Source organism: Xenopus laevis, chromosome 3L (genome assembly GCF_017654675.1).
Source record: "Xenopus laevis strain J_2021 chromosome 3L, Xenopus_laevis_v10.1, whole genome shotgun sequence".
NCBI classification, from domain to species: Eukaryota; Metazoa; Chordata; class Amphibia; order Anura; family Pipidae; genus Xenopus; species Xenopus laevis.
Genome location: NC_054375.1, coordinates 150,959,962 through 150,983,715, shown reverse-complemented (window position 1 = coordinate 150,983,715; position 23,754 = coordinate 150,959,962). Strand labels below are relative to the sequence as shown.

General features: G+C 42.4%; 1 protein-coding gene across 1 annotated transcript; it reads right to left on the bottom strand.

The window, feature by feature from the left end:
• Positions 1 to 7,394: 7,394 nt before the first annotated feature.
• On the bottom strand, positions 7,395 to 22,128 carry crb3.L (crumbs 3, cell polarity complex component L homeolog). Its single transcript, XM_018253724.2, has 4 exons — positions 21,870 to 22,128; positions 18,975 to 19,091; positions 9,818 to 9,855; positions 7,395 to 8,724 (listed from the first exon to the last, which is right to left on the bottom strand). The coding sequence occupies exons 1-4, from the start codon at positions 22,126 to 22,128 to the stop codon at positions 8,521 to 8,523; spliced, it is 618 nt and encodes a 205-aa protein (XP_018109213.1). The 3' UTR covers positions 7,395 to 8,520.
• Between the last annotated feature and the right edge of the window lie 1,626 nt (positions 22,129 to 23,754).

Below are 23,754 nucleotides of genomic sequence, written 5' to 3'. Positions count from 1 at the left end.
AGGGATCCAGTAATATCTGTGTATTTATACAGTTCCTTTCTATTACAGTTATACACAGTGCAGCTCCTCTGGGGAGGGATCCAGTAATATCTGTGTATTTATACAGTTCCTTTCTATTAGTTATACACAGTGCAGCTCCTCTGGGGAGGGATCCAGTAATATCTGTGTATTTATAAAGCTCCTTTCTATTACAGTTATACACAGTGCAGCTCCTCTGGGGAGGGATCCAGTAATATCTGTGTATTTATACAACTCCTTTCTATTACAGTTATACACAGTGCAGCTCCTCTGGCGAGGGATCCCAGTAATATCTGTGTATTTATACAACTCCTTTCTATTACAGTTATATACACAGTGCAGCTCCTCTGGGGAGGGATCCAGTAATATCTGTGTATTTATAAAGCTCCTTTCTATTACAGTTATACACAGTGCAGCTCCTCTGGGGAGGGATCCCAGTAATATCTGTGTATTTATACAACTCCTTTCTATTACAGTTATACACAGTGCAGCTCCTCTGGGGAGGGATCCAGTAATATCTGTGTATTTATACAACTCCTTTCTATTACAGTTATACACAGTGCAGCTCCTCTGGGGAGGGATCCAGTAATATCTGTGTATTTATACAACTCCTTTCTATACAGTTATATACACAGTGCAGCTCCTCTGGGGAGGGATCCAGTAATATCTGTGTATTTATACAGCTCCTTTCTATTACAGTTATACACAGTGCAGCTCCTCTGGGGAGGGATCCCAGTAATATCTGTGTATTTATACAACTCCTTTCTATTACAGTTATACACAGTGCAGCTCCTCTGGGGAGGGATCCCAGTATTATCTGTGTATTTATACAACTCATTTCTATTACAGTTATACACAGTGCAGCTCCTCTGGGAGGGATCCAGTATATCTGTGTATTTATACAGCTTCTTTCTATTACAGTTATACACAGTGCAGCTCCTCTGGGAGGGATCCAGTAATATCTGTGTATTTATACAGCTCCTTTCTATTACAGTTATACACAGTAACACTCCTTCTATTACAGTTATACACAGTGCAGCTCCTCTGGGGGGGATCCAGTAATATCTGTGTATTTATACACTCCTTTCTATTACAGTTATACACAGTGCAGCTCCTCTGGGGGGATCCAGTAATATCTGTGTATTTATACACTCCTTTCTATTACAGTTATACACAGTGCAGCTCCTCTGGGAGGGATCCAGTAATATCTGTGTATTTATACAGCTCCTTTCTATTACAGTTATACACAGTGCAGCTCCTCTGGGGAGGGATCCAGTAATATCTGTGTATTTATACAACTCCTTTCTATTACAGTTATACACAGTGCAGCTCCTCTGGGGGGGATCCAGTAATATCTGTGATTTATACAACTCCTTTCTATATAGTTATACACAGTGCAGCTCCTCTGGGGAGGGATCCAGTAATATCTGTGTATTTATACAGCTCCTTTCTATTACAGTTATACACAGTGCAGCTCCTCTGGGGAGGGATCCCAGTAATATCTGTGTATTTATACAACTCCTTTCTATTACAGTTATACACAGTGCAGCTCCTCTGGGGAGGGATCCAGTAATATCTGTGTATTTATACAAGCTCCTTTCTATTACAGTTATACACAGTGCAGCTCCTCTGGGGAGGGATCCAGTAAATTATCTGTGTATATTACAACTCCTTTCTATTACAGTTATACACAGTGCAGCTCCTCTGGGGAGGGATCCAGTAATATCTGTGTATTTATACAGCTCCTTTCTATTACAGTTATACACAGAGCAGCTCCTCTGGTGAGGGATCCAGTAATATCTGTGCATTTATACACCTCCTTTCTATTAGTTATACACAGTGCAGCTCCTCTGGGGAGGGATCCAGTAATATCTGTGTATTTATACACCTCCTTTCTATTACAGTTATACACAGTGCAGCTCCTCTGGGGAGGGATCCAGTAATATCTGTGTATTTATAAAGCTCCTTTCTATTACAGTTATACACAGTGCAGCTCCTCTGGGGAGGGATCCAGTAATATCTGTGTATTTATACAACTCCTTTCTATTACAGTTATACACAGTGCAGCTCCTCTGGGGAGGGATCCCAGTAATATCTGTGTATTTATACAACTCCTTTCTATAACAGTTATACACAGTGCAGCTCCTCTGGGGAGGGATCCAGTAATATCTGTGCCTTTATACATCTCCTTTCTATTAGTTATACACAGTGCAGCTCCTCTGGGGAGGGATCCATTAATATCTGTGCATTTATACAACTCCTTTCTATTACAGTTATACACAGTGCAGCTCCTCTGGGGAGGGATCCAGTAATATCTGTGTATTTATACAACTCCTTTCTATTACAGTTATACACAGTGCAGCTCCTCTGGGGAGGGATCCAGTAATATCTGTGTATTTATACAACTCCTTTCTATTACAGTTATATACAGTGCAGCTCCTCTGGGGAGGGATCCAGTAATATCTGTGTATTTATACAGCTCCTTTCATTACAGTTATACATAGTGCAGCTCCTCTGGGGAGGGATCCATAATTATCGTGTATTTATACGGCTCCTTTCTATTACAGTTATACACAGTGCGCTCCTCTGGGGAGGGATCCCAGTATTATCTGTGTATTTATACAACTCATTTCTATTACAGTTTATACACAGTGCAGCTCCTCTGGGAGGGATCCAGTGATATCTGTGTTTTATACAGTTCCTTTCTATTACAGTTATACACAGTGCAGCTCCTCTGCGGAGGATCCAGTAATATCTGTGTATTTATACAGTTCCTTTCTATTACAGTTTACACAGTGCAGCTCCTTGGGGAGGGATCCAGTAATATCTGTGTATTTTACAACTCCTTTCTATTACAGTTATACACAGTGCAGCTCCTCTGGAGAGGGATCCAGTAATATTGTGTTTTATAAATCCTTTCTATTACAGTTTACACGTGAGCTCCTCTGGGGGGGATCCAGTAATATCTGTGTATTTATACAGCTCCTTTCTATTACAGTTATACACAGAGCAGCTCCTCTGGGTGGGATCCAGTAATATCTGTGCATCTATACATCTCCTTTCTATTAGTTATACACAGTGCAGCTCCTTGGGAGGGATCAGTAATATCTGTGTATTTATACAGCTCCTTTCTATTACAGTTATACACAGTGCAGCTCCTCTGGGAGGGATCCAGTAATATTGTGTATTTATAAAGCTCCTTTCTATTACAGTTATACACGTGCAGCTCCTCTGGGGAGGGATCCAGTATATCTGTGTATTTATAAGCTCCTTTCTATTCATTATACACAGTGCAGCTCCTCTGGGGAGGATCCAGTAATATCTGTGTATTTATACAACTCTTTCTATTACAGTTTACACAGTGCAGCTCCTCTGGGGAGGGATCCAGTATATCTGGTATTTTAAGCTCCTTTCTATTACAGTTATACAAGTGCAGCTCCTCTGGGGAGGGATCCAGTAATTCTGTGTATTTATACAATCCTTTCTATTACAGTTATACACAGTGCAGCTCCTCTGGGGAGGGATCCAGTAATATCTGTGTTTTATACAGCTCCTTTCTATTACAGTTATACACAGAGCAGCTCTCTGGGAGGGATCCAGTAATATCTGTGCATTAAAACACCTCCTTTCTATTAGTTTAACAGTGCAGCTCTCTGGGAGGATCAGTAATATCTGTGTATTTATACACTCCTTTCTATTACAGTTATACACAGTGCAGCTCCTCTGGGGAGGGATCCAGTAATATCTGTGTATTATAAAGCTCCTTTCTATACAGTTATACACAGTGCAGCTCTCTGGGAGGGATCCAGTAATATCTGTGTATTTATACAACTCCTTTCTATTACAGTTATACACGTGCAGCTCCTCTGGGGAGGGATCCAGTAATATCTGTGTATTTATACAACTCCTTTCTATAACAGTTATACACAGTGCAGCTCCTCTGGGGAGGGATCCAGTAATATCTGTGCATTTATACATCTCCTTTCTATTAGTTATACACAGTGCGCTCCTCTGGGGAGGGATCCAGTAATATCTGTGTATTTATACAGCTCCTTTCTATTACAGTTATACACAGTGCAGCTCCTCTGGGAGGGATCCAGTAATATCTGTGTATTTATACAGCTCCTTTCTATTACAGTTATACACAGTGCAGCTCCTTGGGGAGGGATCCAGTAATATCTGTGTATTTATACAATCCTTTCTATTACAGTTATACACAGTGCAGCTCCTCTGGGAGGGATCCAGTAATATCTGTGTATTTATACAACTCCTTTCTATTACAGTTATACACAGTGCAGCTCCTCTGGGGAGGGATCCAGTAATATCTGTGTATTTATACAACTCCTTTCTATTACAGTTATACACAGTGCAGCTCCTCTGGGGAGGGATCCAGTAATATCTGTGTATTTATACAGCTCCTTTCTATTAGTTATACACAGTGCAGCTCCTCTGGGGAGGGATCCAGTGATATCTGTGTATTTATACAGCTCCTTTCTATTACAGTTATACACAGTGCAGCTCCTCTGGGGAGGGATCCCAGTAATATCTGTGTATTTATACAACTCCTTTCTATTACAGTTATACACAGTGCAGCTCCTCTGGGAGGGATCCCAGTAATATCTGTGTATTTATACAGCTCCTTTCTATTACAGTTATACACAGTGCAGCTCCTCTGGGGAGGGATCCAGTAATATCTGTGTATTTATACAGCTCCTTTCTATTACAGTTATACACAGTGCAGCTCCTCTGGGGAGGGATCCAGTAATATCTGTGTATTTATACAGCTCCTTTCTATTACAGTTATACACAGTGCAGCTCCTCTGGGGAGGGATCCAGTAATATCTGTGTATTTATACAACTCCTTTCTATAACAGTTATACACAGTGCAGCTCCTCTGGGGAGGGATCCAGTAATATCTGTGTATTTATACAGCTCCTTTCTATTACAGTTATACACAGTGCAGCTCCTCTGGGGAGGGATCCCAGTAATATCTGTGTATTTATACAACTCCTTTCTATTACAGTTATACACAGTGCAGCTCCTCTGGGGAGGGATCCCAGTATTATCTGTGTATTTATACAACTCATTTCTATTACAGTTATACACAGTGCAGCTCCTCTGGGGAGGGATCCCAGTATTATCTGTGTATTTATACAACTCATTTCTATTACAGTTATACACAGTGCAACTCCTCTGGGGAGGGATCCAGTAATATCAGTGTATTTATACAGCTCCTTTCTATTACAGTTATACACAGTGCAGCTCCTCTGGGGAGGGATCCAGTGATATCTGTGTATTTATACAGCTCCTTTCTATTACAGTTATACACAGTGCAGCTCCTCTGGGGAGGGATCCAGTAATATCTGTGTATTTATACAACTCCTTTCTATTACAGTTATACACAGTGCAGCTCCTCTGGGGAGGGATCCAGTAATATCTGTGTATTTATACAGCTCCTTTCTATTAGTTATACACAGTGCAGCTCCTCTGGGGAGGGATCCAGTAATATCTGTGTATTTATACAACTCCTTTCTATTACAGTTATACACAGTGCAGCTCCTCTGGGGAGGGATCCAGTAATATCTCTGTATTTATACAACTCCTTTCTATTACAGTTATACACAGTGCAGCTCCTCTGGGGAGGGATCCAGTGATATCTGTGTATTTATACAGCTCCTTTCTATTACAGTTATACACAGTGCAGCTCCTCTGGGGAGGGATCCAGTGATATCTGTGTATTTATACAGCTCCTTTCTATTACAGTTATACACAGTGCAGCTCCTCTGGGAGGGATCCCAGTAATATCTGTGTATTTATACAACTCCTTTCTATTTACAGTTATACACAGTGCAGCTCCTCTGGGGAGGGATCCCAGTAATATCTGTGTATTTATACAGCTCCTTTCTATTACAGTTATACACAGTGCAGCTCCTCTGGGGAGGGATCCAGTAATATCTGTGTATTTATACAGCTCCTTTCTATTACAGTTATACAGAATATTTATTGTCATATCTCCTTAGGAATGAAGTAGGGGGACAATTACATGTGAGTGATACGTTCCTTTATCTTTTCTTGTGTTTGTGATCTAACTGGCAAGCGAAACACAAAGAAAGCAAAAAAACAAAGAATTTTCTGATAAAATATTTTTATTATCTTAGCAATAAGATGTAAAGTTGAGTGGTATAAAATACGATGCCAAGTTGAAACAAGATCCATTGGCGGAGATGCAATAAAAAAGGCGGGGCACGTAACTGACATAAAATCAATAAGGAACCGGGTCTGGGGTTGATCCCTGCTGCTATTTCAGGGGCGCATGAGATTGAAATCTAAACTGCAAGTGACGAGGCAGACAATATACATGTGGCCTTTAAGCAACTCCACCTCAACCCCAAAAAAAGAAGGGGGGAGGGTTCTTCCTAAAACGACGACTAAGATAAAAATACTGCAGGCCTGAGGCTATTTTCGGTGGCTTGAGTATCATAATGCCTTAGTGCTCAGACCATTTATACTTTAGACATTGCAATCAGTTCAGGCAATGTATATCAACTTTCGGCCAGATCTCGTTCGGGGAAGCCCGTCGAGGGGCCCCATACACGGGCCAATAAGCTGCTTTTATCGGCCCGTGTATGGCCACCTTTAGTCCCCACTATAGTCCCAGAGTGCAGTACAATGGCCAAGGACCTATATATGTATATCGATGGGCTGGAGGGATCGGAAGGCAGGGATTGGTCAGCTTTGTCTTTACACAAACTGCCGCCTGTGCGAAGAACATGTCCGCATCACGACAGAAACAACTAAAAAAATATACATAGATCACACGTAGAAAGTAAATACATAGAGATTACACGCTGTGACATTCATTGAAGGGATACGGTCATGTTTTTTTCAAAACACATCAGTTAATAGAGCTGCTCCAGCAGAATTCTGCACTGAAATCCATTTCTCAAAAGAGCAAACAGATTTTTTTTATCTTTAATTTTGAAATCTGACATGGGGCTAGATACATTGTCAGTTTCCCAGCTGCCCCCAGTCATGAGCTTTCAGAAAGAGCCAGCACTTTAGGATGGAACTACTTTCTGGCAGGCTGTTGTTTCTCCTACTCAATGTAACTTAATGTGTCTAAGTGGGACCTGGATTTTACTATTGAGTGTTGTTCTTAGATCTACCAGGCAGCTGTTATCTTGTTTAAGGGAGATGCTATCTGGTTACCTTCCCATTGTTCTGTTGTTAGGCTGCTGGGGGGGGAAAAGGGAGGGGGGTGATATCCCTCCAACTTGCAGTACAGCAGTAAAGAGTGACTGAAGTTTATCAGAGCACAAGTTACATGACTGGGGGCAGCTGGGAAACTGACAAAATGTCTAGCCCCATGTCAGATTTCAAAATTAAATATAAAAAAATCTGTTTGCTTTTTTGAGAAATGGATTTCAATGCAGAATTTTGCTGGAGCAGCACTATTAACTGATGCCTTTTGAAAAAAACATGTTTTCCCATGACAGTATCCCTTTAAGAACCCCTGGGAGTGTCCACAAGCATCCCCTGCTAGTTATTTAGCCGAGTTAAAAATAAAAACAGTTTCCCTTTAAGTGTTGAATTTAAACCATTAGCCCCAAAACATCCCTTGAGACGACTGCTACAGAACTGTCGGCGTTTGTAGGGTAACGTAATAAAAGCATCGCCTACCAGTGACTCAAAGCAACCAATCAGCGCTTGTATAAAAGCATGCACCTGATAGGTTGCTAAGGGTTACTAAACCTGGAGCAAACTGTCAGTTTTATTATGTTACCCCATGTGGCATTTAGCAGCGGGACTGTCTACCCATGCGCTAGCTCTATGATAAGGCTGAGATGTATCCACCGTTTACCGCCATCCCCAGGGCTATAAAATATATTAAACATTTTGTGATTATTTAATAAAAGTCCCGATTCTGTAGAGCTCCGCAAAGCTGGATGGACAGACAGACATGTGCCTCTGGAGAATAAATTCTTTGGATAATATATATATATATATATAAATACATTTACGCACGCTCATTGTTCTTCACAGTTCCGTTGCATTATCAGAGCCTTTATGTGATCACCAGGCGGCCCTGCAACTGGATAACACGAGCCCAGTCCGGGAATATAGTGGCATTTCTAGGTTTCCTGCACTCGATAGGCCTCCAATACTGTTGGTGTGATACACACCAGGCCTGCTCCGGGCCCCTGTACCATACGGCAAAGGAAGGCAAAAATAGTGGAAGGAAAAGCTACATAATTGGATAATACTGAAACTATATATAAACAGGCATTTAGTGGTGGGGCAGGCAACTGCCATATAGGTGGGTATCCTGTATATACCCTTCCCCTGTAACCCAGGTCTCATGTGGGAGGAGAAGATAAAGCAGCTGATTACAGTCTGGGGACCTCGCGAGTCACATGAGACCTTTGCTTGGTGTGTAAGGCGCAGTTTTGACCCCCGTCAGCTGTGAACCAATAAACTGGATGGAATCGCACCTGGAGTTCATCATATCAACCTCTCCTCGGGGGGCAGTTTCAGAGCCATGTTGGGCTCCACGCGGGGTTCCTTGTGCTCCTCGCTGCTTGGTCGGTAGGTTCCTTCCGTCCGCCGTCTCTCTCTTATTTTGATAAAAATGAAGGCAACGATGCCGATGAGAATGATGCCGCCTACCACACAGGGAACAATGATGGCGGCTAGTCGCGCCGACTCCTGGAAGTAAGATGAAAGGGTACACACTAAAGGCTGATATAATACTATAACCCCCTCTACCCTCCCATTGTTCATTTAACCTTTCTGCATGACTAATGGAAATATTAAAGGGGAAGCTCTACTTACAATTAAAATTTGTTATGAGTTAAAGGGGCTGTTCACCTTTAAATGAACTGTTAGTATGATGTAGAGAGGGATATTCTGAGACAATTTGTAATTGGTTTTCATTTTTTATTATTTGTGGTTTTTGAGTTATTTAGCTTTTTAGTCAGCAGCTCTCCAGTTTGCAGTTTCAGCAGTCTGGTTGCTAGGGTCCAAATTCCCCTAGCAACCATGTACTGATTTGAATAAGAGACTGGAATATGAATGGGGGAGGGACTGAATAGAAAACTGAGTAAGTAAAAGTAGCAATAGAAATACATTTGTAGCTTTGCAGCGAATTTGTATTTTTTAGATGGGGGTCAGTGACTCTCATTTGAAAGCTGGAAAGAGTCAGAAAAATAATTGTAAAAAAAGAAGACCAATTGAAAAGTTGCTTAGAATGAGCCATTCTATAACATAATAAAAGTTAACTTAAAGGTGAACCACCCTTTTAACCTTTAGATTAACCTTAAGAATGTTATAGAATAGCAAATTCCAAGCAACCTTTCAATTGGTCTTCATTATTTATTTTGTAGAGTTTTTTGTTTTTTTTTAATTTTATTTGCCTTCTTCTCTTTCCAGCTTTCAAATGGGGAGTCACTGACCCCATCTAAAATTAAATGTTCTGTATGGCAACAGATGTATTGTTACTTTTTCTTACGCCTCTTTCTATTCAAGCCTCTCCTATTCATATTCCAGTCTCTTATTTAAATCAATGCATGGTTGCTAGGGGAATTTGGACCCTAGCGACGAGACTGCTGAAATTGCAAATAAAAAGCTAAATAAGTAAAAAACCACAAATAATAAAAAATGAAAACCAATTACAAATTGTCTCAGAATATCCCTCTCTACATCCTACTAAGAGTTAATTTAAAGGTGAACAACCCCTTTACGTACCATGAGAGAAACAAGAGGTAAATGAGAGGAGTGAGGGTGTGCGTGTTTCACTCACCGAGAGCCTGTCTGGGGCTGAAGTGGTGACATTCTGAGCTATGGAGAGAACACAGACAGTCACACACAGGAATAGGCAAAGTAGAATTAAAAGTTAATTGAACTATAACTCTATACTATGCTATATATGCAGGCTGCATAGATTACATTCCTATTCCACAATAGACACATATAAATCAACAGATAAGGTCCTCTGCACACAATAACCTCATCCATATGTTTTATAATACAGTTAAACTCTTTCCAGCATTCAAATAGGGGTCATCTAAAAAAAAAAAAAGCTTTATAAAGCTACACATAATAAACCCTCAAATTCGACCCTCGAAGTAAAATCCTTCTAATTCGAATATCGAATTCGAAGGATTTAGCTCAAATGCTTCGATCAAACGATTGAATAGAAATCGCTCGATCAAACGATAAAATCATTCATTCGAATCGTTCGATTAGATCGAATTCGATCTAATTTGACCCATTTGATGGTCGAAGTGCCCAAAAAAATACTGCGAAATTCTAATTTTTTTTCATCAGAATTCTTCACTCGAGCTTAGTAAATCTGCCCCTTATTGTTATCTTTACTTTTTATTACTATTCTTTCTACTCAGGCCTCTCCCATTCATATTCCAGTCTCTTATTCAAATCAATGCATGGTTGCTAGGGGAATTTGGACACTAGTAACCAGACTGTCAAAATTGCAAACTGGAGAGCTGCTGAATAAAAAGCTAAATAAGTCAAAAACCACAAATAATAAAAATGAAAACCAATTGCAAATTGTCTCAGAATATCCCTCTCTACATCATACTAACAGTTAATTTAAAACAACCTCTTTAAAGGGGTGGTTCACCTTTAGGGTAACTTTTATTATGAACAGCCAATTCCAAGCAACTTTTCAATTGGTTTTCATTATTTATTTTTTAGCGTTTTATAGTTATTTGCCTTTTTCTTCTGACTCTTTGCAGCTTTGAAATGGGCGTCGCTGACCCCTTCTAAAAAACAAATGCTCTGTAAGGCTACACATGTATTGTTATTGTTACTTTTTATTACTGACCCTTCTATTCAGGCCTCTCCTATTCATATTCCAGTCTCTTATTCAAATCAGTGCATGGTTGCTAGGGGAATTTGGACCCTTACCAGATTGGTTAATATGCAAATTGACGAGCTGCTGAATAAAAAGCTAAATAAGTAAAAAACCACAAATAATAAAAAACTAAAACCAATTGCAAATTGTCTCAGAATATCCCTCTCTACATCATACTAACAGTTCATTTAAAGGTGAACAACCTCTTTAAGGTAGAAACGTAGAAAAATCAGGTACACCCGACTGTCCACAACCTTCCCGATCTCCTCCCATAGCTTCCCTGTTGTGTTATAAACCCCAAGGAGGAGGTGTGCTACTAGATGACCAGGAATTAGCCACATTATTATTTTATCTAAGGAAAAACATTAGCAGTCACAAGCCATCTGTTTGCTCATAACTTGTATAATGATAGATACCATAAATGAGGCAATTGTGCACAGGTATTCCCCTGTAAACCACTCCTCTTGTGTTTACTCATCCGGAGAGGAAAGTGTTAATGTACCAAGGCAGATTCCTATGCAGATCTGGACAAGTTACAATCTTCCCCCCTTCATAAAAAAAAAAGAAGCTGTAGATTTCCATTTGCCTGACAGTTACTTCCCTATTGTTCTTTCAGCTCTGGCAACTGCCACTTGGCCCAGGGCAGCCAGGGTGTGCGCACCTTCAGCTGAAATACAACACAAACTGCCAACCTGAAATGGCAGCAGCAGCCCATGGAACAATGAACAAGGAGGTAATGGTGAACAATGTGCGTGTCACAAGCACTAGTGAAAGTTACTAATGATACGAGACCCCCATGGGCTGCAAGTGCTTCTGCTGCTGAGAAATCGTCTGCAGTGAAATGTACAGTGAAGTTGCACAGAAACAAAGCAGCTGCAGGGACGTGCAGTTGTACATCCCCCTCTCCCCTGGCTATGGAGCTTGTGTAGATTCTATTACAATATGAGTCACATTGTCCAACCGGCTAGGACTGCCTTATATAACACTGTCCTTAATTCATTCCCGTGAGCGCTCCTTAGGGCAGAGACACACGCGAAGATTCGGGGAGATTTAGTCGCCCGGCCATAAATCAACTCTTCTTCAGGTGACTAATCTCCCGAAAAGCCTTCCCACCGGCTAGAATGTAATTCGCCTACGGGATGGCACTCGGATCGCTTCATTTTCCGAAGTCGCCCGCTAGAATCTAAATCGCAGACGGGATGGCACTCTGAGAGCTTAATTTTCCGAAGTCGCCCACTAGAATCTAAATCGCCGGCGGGATGGCACTCGGAGAGCTTCGTTTTCCAAAGTCGCCCACTAGAATCTAAATTGCCGGCAGGATGGCACTCGGATCACTTCATTTTCCAAAGTCGCACGCTAGAATCTAAATTGCTGGCGGGATGGCACTCGGATCGCTTCATTTTCCGAAGTCGCCCGATAGAATCTAAATCGCAAACGGGATGGCACTCTGAGAGCTTAATTTTCCAAAGTCGCCCACTAGAATCTAAATCGCCGACGGGATGGCACTCGGAGCACTTCGTTTTCCGAAGTCGCCCACTAGAATCTAAATTGCCGGTGGGATGGCACTCGGAGAGCTTCATTTTCCAAAGTCGCCCTCTAGAATCAAAATCGCCGGTGGGATGGCACTCGGAGCTCTTCGTTTTCCGAAGTCGCCCGCTAGAATCTAAATTGCCGGCGGGATGGTACTCGGAGCGCTTCGTTTTCCGAAGACGCTTCCTGGCTGTTTTCCTGAATCGCTCAGTTTTTTCGAGTTTTGTCCAAAAAAGTTGGATCTTCGGGCTTAACCCAGCGCAGACCACAAAAACTACAAATTGAGATGGGTGCCTCTCCCATTGACTTATACAGGACCTCGACAGGTTTGAGATGGCAGATTTTCGGATTATGGATTTTTGCAGCATCGGAGTATAAGAAAAAATTTAGGATTTTTTGTAAATTGAGTTTTTGCCCGACCAGATAAATTTGAGGTTTAGTTAAAAAAAAACCCTAGGTATGATGTAGAGAGGGATATTCTGAAACAATTTGTAATTGGTTTTAATTTTTCATGGTTTCTGAGTTATTTACATTTTCATTAAGCAGCTCTCCAGTTTGCAATTTCAGCAATCTGGTTACTAGGGAACAAATTACCATAGCAACCTTGCACTGATTTGAATAAGAGACTGGAATATGAATAGGAGAGAACTAGTAGTGTGCAGGTCAAGAAATCCTTGACCTGCACCAGACCCTAACCTTCCCCCTTTTCTAGATCTGCGCCCGTCGTGCAGTGAAATCACGAAAGGGGTGGGGCTAGTCTATAAATTTAAGGGCCCGAAGCCTGCAGTGAGGGGAGAGCAGGAGAAGAGCTCAACCCGGACCAGCCCGCGACCACAAGATTTTGTGCAGGAGCCAGCCTGAACTGTCTGACCCGCAGGTTTCAGTCATCAAAAGTACCAGCATCAGAAATGGCCATCTATAACATACTAAACGTTTTGGTGCACTGGCCCTTTAATACAGAACCTCCATTTCTAGCCAGCGCTGCAATGTCAAACACAGGATAACATCTTAGATCTTTGATACAGTCCTTTGATACAATGTAGTTATGTTTGAAAGGCTCCTTTATGTGTACAGTAGCAAGGTTGTGTCCTCCAATCTCCTGCCCTTGGTTTTCTCCTCATTTGTCCCTTCCCTCCCGATTATCCATGTGCAAAGGAACTGTACAGCGGGGCAACTGTACAGCGGGGCAACTGTACAGCGGGGGAACTGTACAGCGGGGGAACAGTACAGCGGGGCAACTGTACAGCGGGGCAACTGTACAGCGGGGCAACTGTACAGCGGGGGAACAGTACAGCGGGGCAACTGTACAGCGGGGCAACTGTACAGCGGGGGAACTGTACAGCGGGGGAACTGTACAGCGGGGGAACAGTACAGCGGGGCAACTGTACAGCGGGGCAACTGTACAGCGGGGGAACTGTACAGCGGAGGAACTGTACAGCGGAGGAACTGTACAGCGGAGGAACTGTACAGCGGAGGAACTGTACATCGGGGGAACTGTACATCGGGGGAACTGTACATCGGGGGAACTGTACAGCGGGGGAACTGTACAGCGGGGGAACTGTACAGCGGGGGAACTGTACAGCGGGGCAACTGTACAGCGGAGGAACTGTACATCGGGGGAACTGTACATCGGGGGAACTGTACATCGGGGGAACTGTACATCGGGGGAACTGTACATCGGGGGAACTGTACATCGGGGGAACTGTACATCGGGGGAACTGTACATCGGGGGAACTGTACATCGGGGGAACTGTACATCGGAGGGACTGTACATCGGGGGAACTGTACAGCGGGGGAACTGTACATCGGGGGAACTGTACATCGGGGGGAACTGTACAGCGGGGCAACTGTACAGCGGGGCAACTGTACAGCGGGGCAACTGTACAGCGGGGCAACTGTACAGCGGGGGAACTGTACAGCGGGGGAACTGTACAGCGGGGGAACTGTACAGCGGGGGAACTGTACAGCGGGGGAACTGTACAGCGGGGGAACAGTACAGCGGGGGAACAGTACAGCGGGGGAACAGTACAGCTGGGGAACTGTACAGCGGGGGAACTGTACAGCGGGGGAACAGTACAGCTGGGGAACAGTACAGCTGGGGACCTTTAAATACAGATCTCACCATCTGTGAACTTATACAGCTTTATAGAGAATAAACGACTTGCTTAAAAGCAAACGAATGCCTAAAAACAGATTTGGCCGGAAATACTGTATTTTATACACTGAACTTACTGTGCCAGCAGCCCTATAACAGTAATGGGACAGCCCTTCAATGATGTTCCCATCTCAGACCATGGCACTGCACATGCTCAGTGAGCTCTGGGCCGCTGCTAAAAAACTAAGCTTAGGGGTCATGGGAATCATCAAGCAGAAACTGAAGTGCGTCAGTCATAGATGTGAATGCTACAGGCCTGTTATATTCTGATGCAGAATGTGCTGGCCCTGAGCTGCCATGCAATGTGAATCTGAATTAATCATTAATCAGCATTGCGTCTGTTATACTGTATATATACTGTACATTGTGAGGATCCCCCTTAAACTCTGGAAACTGAGTTTTGGGAGGCACAGTTTGGGCCTTGGGCTGATTAAAAAAAAAAGTCCAAAATGCAATTTGCAGCATTCTTAGTCTGGTTCTTTGTTAAAGGAACAGTAACAATAAATTAAAGTGGCTTAAAGTAATTAAAATATAACGCAGTGCTGCTCTACACTGGTGCATTTGCTTCAGCAGCTTGTTTATATAAACTATAGTAGTACTTATCTGTTATCTACTGTGTATCCTGTGCTTGAATGGCTGCCCCCATGGCTACACAGCAGCTTGTTTATATAAACTATAGTAGTACTTATCTGTTATCTACTGTGTATCCTGTGCTTGAATGGCTGTCCCCATTGCTACACAGCAGCTTGTTTATATAAACTATAGTAGTACTTATCTGTTATCTACTGTGTATCCTGTGCTTGAATGGCTGCCCTCATGGCTACACAGCAGCTTGTTTATATAAACTATAGTAGTACTTACCCGTTATCTCCTGTGTATCCTGTGCTTGAATGGCTGTCCCCATTGCTACACAGCAGCTTGTTTATATAAACTATAGTAGTACTTACCCGTTATCTCCTGTGTATCCTGTGCTTGAATGGCTGCCCTCATGGCTACACAGCAGCTTGTTTATATAAACTATAGTAGTACTTATCTGTTATCTACTGTGTATCCTGTGCTTGAATGGCTGCCCCCATGGCTACACAGCAGCTTGTTTATATAAACTATAGTAGTACTTATCTGTTATCTACTGTGTATCCTGTGCTTGAATGGCTGCCCCCATGGCTACACAGCAGCTTGTTTATATAAACTATAGTAGTACTTATCTGTTATCTACTGTGTATCCTGTGCTTGAATGGCTGCCCCCATGGCTACACAGCAGCTTGTTTATATAAACTATAGTAGTACTTATCTGTTATCTACTGTGTATCCTGTGCTTGAATGGCTGCCCCCATGGCTACACAGCAGCTTGTTTATATAAACTATAGTAGTACTTATCTGTTATCTACTGTGTATCCTGTGGTTGAATGGCTGCCCCAATGGCCGTTATATAAGTTGGTTGGTGGCCGGGCTACAGTTTGGATCACTGAATTACATACATTTGCTTCTATGCCCAGTGCCCCCCCAAAGTCCAGGGGGGCACTGTCCTTTTCTAGAGCCAATCGTAAGAGAGTGCGTTTAAGCACAGCTCCTCACCCATGTGTCATTTCCCTAACTTACTGAGCTAATGTAAACTGAATATTTTCCAAAGCGTTGAATAGGAAAAAATGAGTAATCAGAAAGTGCCTTGAGTGATGACCTGTCTCCGCAAAGAAAAAACGTGGCACAAAATAGGGACAACGGAGTCAGTGGCCAAAAGGCAGAACAGGAGTATAGTGGACCCGGTAAATTATGGAAAACATGTCAATGTTCCTCGAGTTTTGGTGATAGGGGAGCAAAGTATATATACATGTATGGGATACTTTATCCGGAAACCTGTTATCCATAAAGCTCCGAATTATGGAAAGGCTGTCTCCCAGACTCCATTTTATCCAAATAATCCAAATTTTTCTGTGTAATAATAAAACAGTAGCTTGTACTTGATCCCAACTAAGATATTATTAATCCTTATTGGAAGCAAAACCAGCCTATTGGGTTTATTTAATGTTTACATGATTTTCTAGGAGACTTAAGGTATGAAGATCCAAATTACAGAAAGATCTGTTATCCAGAAAACCCCAGGACCCAAGCATTCTGTATAAAAGGTCCCATACCTGTATATGTGTGGGCCCATTATCTTTTAATGGCTTATACTGCGAGGATCATTGTTTTAATTTACCAGCTCAACAGGAAGTATATTGTGCTAGTCCCAATTACATCTAATTACTTGGAAAGTAGTATCTGTCTGTTTATAGTTCCTGCTCTTCTAGTTCTCACTCCTGTCTTACACCATTGGAGAAAACCCAATCGGCTGCCTCTGCACCTCCAACATGGATCGGCCTGTTAGCAGATATCACCACAAAATGCACAATTTAACATTTTCATGCCAATATCAGCTCTGTGTGCTCACTAATAATACAAGTAGGAGATGCAGAAGGATCAGCTTTTCGCCACTGGTATAAATATGCAATGGGAGAAAATGACCAATTTGTTATTGGCCCTAACAAATACTCCTTTCAAGCATAATTATATTTATAAATAGTAACTAAATGAAAAGTGATAATATGCAATGGATGTATCCTGAGAAGGTGCTTAGAATTCCATTATGCAAAAGGTTATTTTTGAGTTTACTTCCCCTTTAAACATGGGCTCAATGGGTAGCATCTGCTGGTTTGTGAAGTAGACCTAAAGCAAACTTTGCAACTGTTATCATATTACTTGCCCGGGTTAATCATTTTCTTCCTCCCAAGCTCTGAACAAAGCAACAGGCACAAGTAAGAGCAGGAATAGCTGCAGGAGGTGACTGCTAATAAATCTATTGCTTCAAGGACACCATTATCAGGGCATATAGAGTGTGGGGGGGTAAGGGGTCAGGTTTGATGTACCATCCATGGAATGAGAAGTTGCATCAGCAGATTACATTTTCAGTCAAAACTGGTAAAGGAGTTAGCAGAGTGTGTCCCTCCCACCCGTGGCAACTCATACCGAGACTAATGACATAGATGAACCGATAATATTGTGTATGGTCGGGAGACGAGCCGGTAGAAGACCTGGATATCGGTCGGCTCATTGATCGGCCCAGGTGGAAAATTTTGATTGGGTGCCTGAACATCGGCCATTGTTAGTGCTGAATCGTCTCTACACGTGTGTATTTAAACCAACAATCTTTCTTGGAAACATCTTTTCCTGGAAAGATCGTAATTGTAACGTCAATGGCCACCTTAAAGGAGGAGGATAAATTAAAAAAACCTTTTTCCTTTAAAAATAGCCCCTTTATTGGAGCTCCCTATAGATATTCTCTGGTCCCTGTCTGTGTTTCAAATGAGGGGTGGGTGTATCCTAACGGTCCCTGCCAGAAGCACAGTAGGAGGGGGACAGCCAATCACAGCCCTGCAGTCACACAAGCACAGACAGGCTTCAGTTCCCTATCAGGTCCTGCTAGCTGCTGATTGGTTCCTGTGCTACAGTGCAGTGAGCTGAGAGCCGCCGCCCCCCCTGCACAGCCTGGGAATTCAGGGAGCAGCAAGTGGAAGAGAAGGGAGGGATTATTAGGGCTTTTGCAGAAATATTCAATAAATCAGCCTAAAATACCAAATTTTTACGCACAAAGCACAATTCTTCTATATCTAAATGAGTATAATGCACTAGTACGTTGTTATTTTTTACACAATATGCCTTTAAGACTGGACCTAGAGGGTAAAGCCCAAGACTTGAGGCTTATGGGCCGGGCCCTGCACAGTAACAATCACCACTGATTGGTATTGGCCTCTTTAAATGCCTGGTTGCTATGGGTTACTGCTGAAGGACCAATCGTCTGTATTACTGCATATTCCTGTATAATAGTGATGATAAAAATCGACCAGCACCAGACCCCAAGCCACAGCCAACACGTTGATTTATTTACAGGTATGGGAGCTGTTATCCAAAAAAATCGGGACCTGGGGCTTTCTGGATATGGATCAATCCATAATTTGGATCTTCATACCTTAAATCTACTAGAAAATCATGTAAACATTAAATAAACCCACTAGGTTGGTTTTGCCTCCAATAAGGATTAATTATATCTTAGTTGGGATCAAGTACAAGCTGCTGTTTTATTATTACAGAGAAAATAAAATATTTGGATAAAATGGAGTCTATGGGAGATGGCCTGTCCATAATTCAGAGCTTTCTGGATAACGGGTTTCTGGATAACTGATCCCATACCTGTACCAGCCCCCGACTCTTCTCTGATGTCATGGTGAGTGTGAGTATACAAAACAATGCCGTCCATCGCTTGAGTGGCTTGGCACATTGCAGAGATAATAAGAGGCTCCCTGTTGCAGAAATAAAGGGTTAATGATTCCAGAATACATTCAGGCCTGTGTTTTTGACACTTACCTTTCACTAATGACAGGTTAGACACGGCAATAAACATCAGAAGAAGTTTGTACTCGTCCATCGTTAGTAGATAATCGAGCATGTCGACAGTAACAGGGTAGGGACGCAGAGCTCTGCCTGTGCAGGAAATGAAAAAGGACACAAAATATGAGAATTATAAATACACAGTTATGGATAATCTTTATATGACTTCATACTGGCTTTTGAATAAAGTGATAACGATTGCTTCATATACATAATATAATGTCTGGCAGCCTACAGGAGGCTCTGTGTGGCAGTACACATGATATTTATGTAACCAGAACTTGCCTCCAAGCCTGGGATACTAATATAAGCACCTGCTTTGAGGCCACTGGGAGCAACATCCAAGGGGTCGGTGAGTAACATGTTGCCCACAAGCTACTGGTTGGGGATCACTGGCCTAGATATACAGTACAGACATATTTACAAAGAATCATTATCCTTAATAAATGAGCGATGCTGGGGAAAGATTATCAGCAGCCAAGTCACTTTTACATCATGACTATATCAATACACAGAGGTTGAAAAATGAGCAAACAAACCCCAAACATATACAGCCTGGGGTCTTACAGCTACTGTATAACCAGCAGCTTTCCTTTCAGATGCCAAAGTGATGCTATTGTATATATAGTACCCTTCTCTTTTACAGTAGGAGGTACATTATCCCTTATAATACATGAGTGATACTCAGAGTTCCCTGTATAACTCAGCCTGCAGCCTTGTGCCTTTATATGGTCACAGAACAACCCCTCAGTGACTTCTAATATCCTTATCATTTACAGTAGGGGGTACATTATCCCTTATAATACACGAGTGATACTCAGAGATCCCTGTATAACTCAGCCTGCAGCCTTGTGTCTTTATATGGTCACAGAACAACCCCTCAGTGACTTCTAATATCCTTATCATTTACAGTAGGGGGTACATTATCCCTTATAATACATGAGTGATACTCAGAGTTTCCTGTATAACTCAGCCTGCAGCCTTGTGCCTTTATATGGTCACAGAACAACCCCTCAGTGACTTCTAATATCCTTATCATTTACAGTAGGGGGTACATTATCCCTTATAATACATGAGTGATACTCAAAGTTCCCTGTATAACTCAGCCTGCAGCCTTGTGCCTTTATATGGTCACAGAACAACCCCTCAGTGATTTCTAATATCCTTATCATTTACAGTAGGAGGTACATTATCCCTTATAATACATGAGTGATACTCAGAGTTCCCTGTATAACTCAGCCTGCAGCTTTGTGCCTTTATATGGTCACAGAACAACCCCTCAGTGACTTCTAATATCCTTATCATTTACAGTAGGGGGTACATTATCCCTTATAATACATGAGTGATACTCAGAGTTCCCTGTATAACTCAGCCTGCAGCCTTGTGTCTTTATATGGTCACAGAACAACCCCTCAGTGACTTCTAATATCCTTATCATTTACAGTAGGGGGTACATTATCCCTTATAATACATGAGTGATACTCAGAGTTCCCTGTATAACTCAGCCTGCAGCCTTGTGCCTTTATATGGTCACAGAACAACCCCTCAGTGACTTCTAATATCCTTATCATTTACAGTAGGAGGTACATTATCCCTTATAATACACGAGTGATACTCAGAGTTCCCTGTATAACTCAGCCTGCAGCCTTGTGTCTTTATATGGTCACAGAACAACCCCTCAGTGACTTCTAATATCCTTATCATTTACAGTAGGGGGTACATTATCCCTTATAATACATGAGTGATACTCAGAGTTCCCTGTATAACTCAGCCTGCAGCCTTGTGCCTTTATATGGTCACAGAACAACCCCTCAGTGACTTCTAATATCCTTATCATTTACAGTAGGGGGTACATTATCCCTTATAATACACGAGTGATACTCAGAGTTCCCTGTATAACTCAGCCTGCAGCCTTGTGCCTTTATATGGTCACAGAACCCCTCAGTGACTTCTAATATCCTTATCATTTACATTAGGGGGTACATTATCCCTTATAATACATGAGTGATACTCAGAGTTCCCTGTATAACTCAGCCTGCAGCCTTGTGCCTTTATATGGTCACAGAACAACCCCTCAGTGACTTCTAATATCCTTATCATTTACAGTAGGGGGTACATTATCACTTATAATACATGAGTGATACTCAGAGTTCCCTGTATAACTCAGCCTGCAGCCTTGTGCCTTTATATGGTCACAGAACAACCCCTCAGTGACTTCTAATATCCTTATCATTTACAGTAGGGGGTACATTATCCCTTATAATACATGAGTGATACTCAGAGTTCCCTGTATAACTCAGCCTGCAGCCTTGTGCCTTTATATGGTCACAGAACAGCCCCTCAGTGACTTCTAATATCCTTATCATTTACAGTAGGGGGTACATTATCCCTTATAATACATGAGTGATACTCAGAGTTCCCTGTATAACTCAGCCTGCAGCCTTGTGCCTTTATATGGTCACAGAACAACCCCTCAGTGACTTCTAATATCCTTATCATTTACAGTAGGGGGTACATTATCCCTTATAATACACGAGTGATACTCAGAGTTCCCTGAATAACTCAGCCTTGTTGTGGGACACCCTATAGACCCTAGACAACATATAAAATACAATTACACCCAAGTGCATGCTTTTACAACTCTATATCAGTATATATAATATATAACACATAAAATATAACAGTAGCTCGAGTTCCTTCCTGTCTGTACAGGTAAATGTAGGGGCACAGACTGGTGGATCTGCGCATGTCTGACTGAAAATATACCAATGAAGAGAAGAGAATTTCACACTCACATACCAGCCCCCCACTGCGCCAATAAATGGGGGATATAGAAACCTGCCGCTCTGTAGCGATAAGCCTGCCACTCACCTGTCCGGAACGTACTGGCCCCGCCCTCACTTTCGGTCATGTGACCCGCTCCCGCACACCTGAGACGCATCCGGGAACACACCCAGCGAAGCCTTTGCATCACTTCCGGAGTTACCTGGGCAAAACATTGAGCGTTTCCGGGTTTCACCTGGCTGGAATGAAGCGTCACTTCCGGAATGTACCTGCACTGCCTCCCAAGCCAGGAGATTGTAAACAGTGCAGAGCCAGAGTGCTGTTGTGAGGAAAGTTTATAAGACATGGAGTGTGAGTGGCAGCAGGAATCATTAGTAATGTCACTGCAAGGCTTAGTTTTTAGTCCCTCTGGGATACACACACAGCACCCTGGAATGTGAAGGGTTAGTCTGGAACTGCTCTGTTTTTAACCCTTTTCCTTACTTTATTAAAGGGGTTCTTTCTTTGCAGTTGTTCTTCACTATTTGTTTGCTGTGTTTTTTGTTTTTTTTAATGACTTAACTTTTTGCCCAGCAGACCTCCAGGAATTTCAGCAGGTATCTGTTGCTAGGGTCCAAAGTACCCTGACAACCACTCGGGGGGGTCATTTATCAACAGTGGGCAAATTTGCCCATGGGCAGTAACCCATGGCAACCAATCGGATTGCTGCATTTATTGTTCTACTTGCAGCTGGTTTCAAAAATCGAATCAAGGATTGGTTGCTATAGGCAACTGCCCGTGGGCAAATTTGCCCGGTGTTGATAAATGAGCCCCAGTGGGTTAGATGAGAGAGACTGGAATATGAATGGGAGAGGGGCTGAATAGAAAGAGAAGTTATAAAAAGCAGTGTAGCCTCACAGAGCCGTTGTTTTGGAAGCTGGAAAGAGTCAGAAGAAAACGAGGAATAATTAAAACAATATATAAGAAATAAAAAAAGAATCAATTGAAAATGTTAACTTAAAGGAAAACTAAACCCCCCATACCAAAAAAGCCCCCCCTTAACTGCGCATTGCTCCCCCTTTCAACGATTTGCGTGTGTGCAGATTTCTGACTTGGCCCAACTCTCCTGCAGGCTTTATATCGCCTGAAAGAATACAAAGCGGTGGAAGATGGTGCCCTGGAGCTCCGCTGCTCTGCATTTTCGGGTCAGATTTTTTTTTTATTATTAATCCACAGTGTGAGGGGCAATGTCAGGCAGTTACGGTGGGATTTTTTTGTTAAGGGGGGTTTTGTTCTCCTTTAAAGGTAACCCACCCATATAATTACAAATATCATTGGCAGTCAGCAGGGTATGTGACAAGACATAGGGGGTCATTTATAAACACTGGGCAAATTTGCACTTGGGCAGTAACCCATGGCAACCAAAAAGCTAATCACTGATTGGTTGCCATGGATAACTGCCCAGGTGCAAATTTGTCAAGTGTTTATAAATGAGCCCCCCAGTGTCTTGCATTTCTGGGTATTAGGTTGCCCTCTAGGCAAAACCCCAATGTTTGTTTCCTAAAGTGCAGATCACCAGCAGATTAAAGAAACAAAGGCATGCATGTAAATGGGATGTCAAATACCAATCACTGGTGCTGACTGGGAGATCGGTATTTCTGCGCATGTGCAGTTGGAACAGTTTGCCGGTTTGCGACAAATGCGCATGCGCGAAATTACACGGAAACTGCCAATCTCTCAGTCAGTTTACGGAGATCGCAGATGATTGATGCGTGCAACTACGCTGGAAGAATCTGCGCCGAGGGGTAAGTATGGAGTATGGGACATCTCCCCGGGGGGGGGGTAGTTAGCCTGGGGGAGGAGTGGGGGTCTACCTGGGATGAGGGGTACAGGTTTTTTTACGAACAGGTTGAATTTTCCTTTAATGCATTTACAAACATGCAGAGTGCAAAAAAATAAATAAAATAAATATATATATATGAAGAAGCTTGCA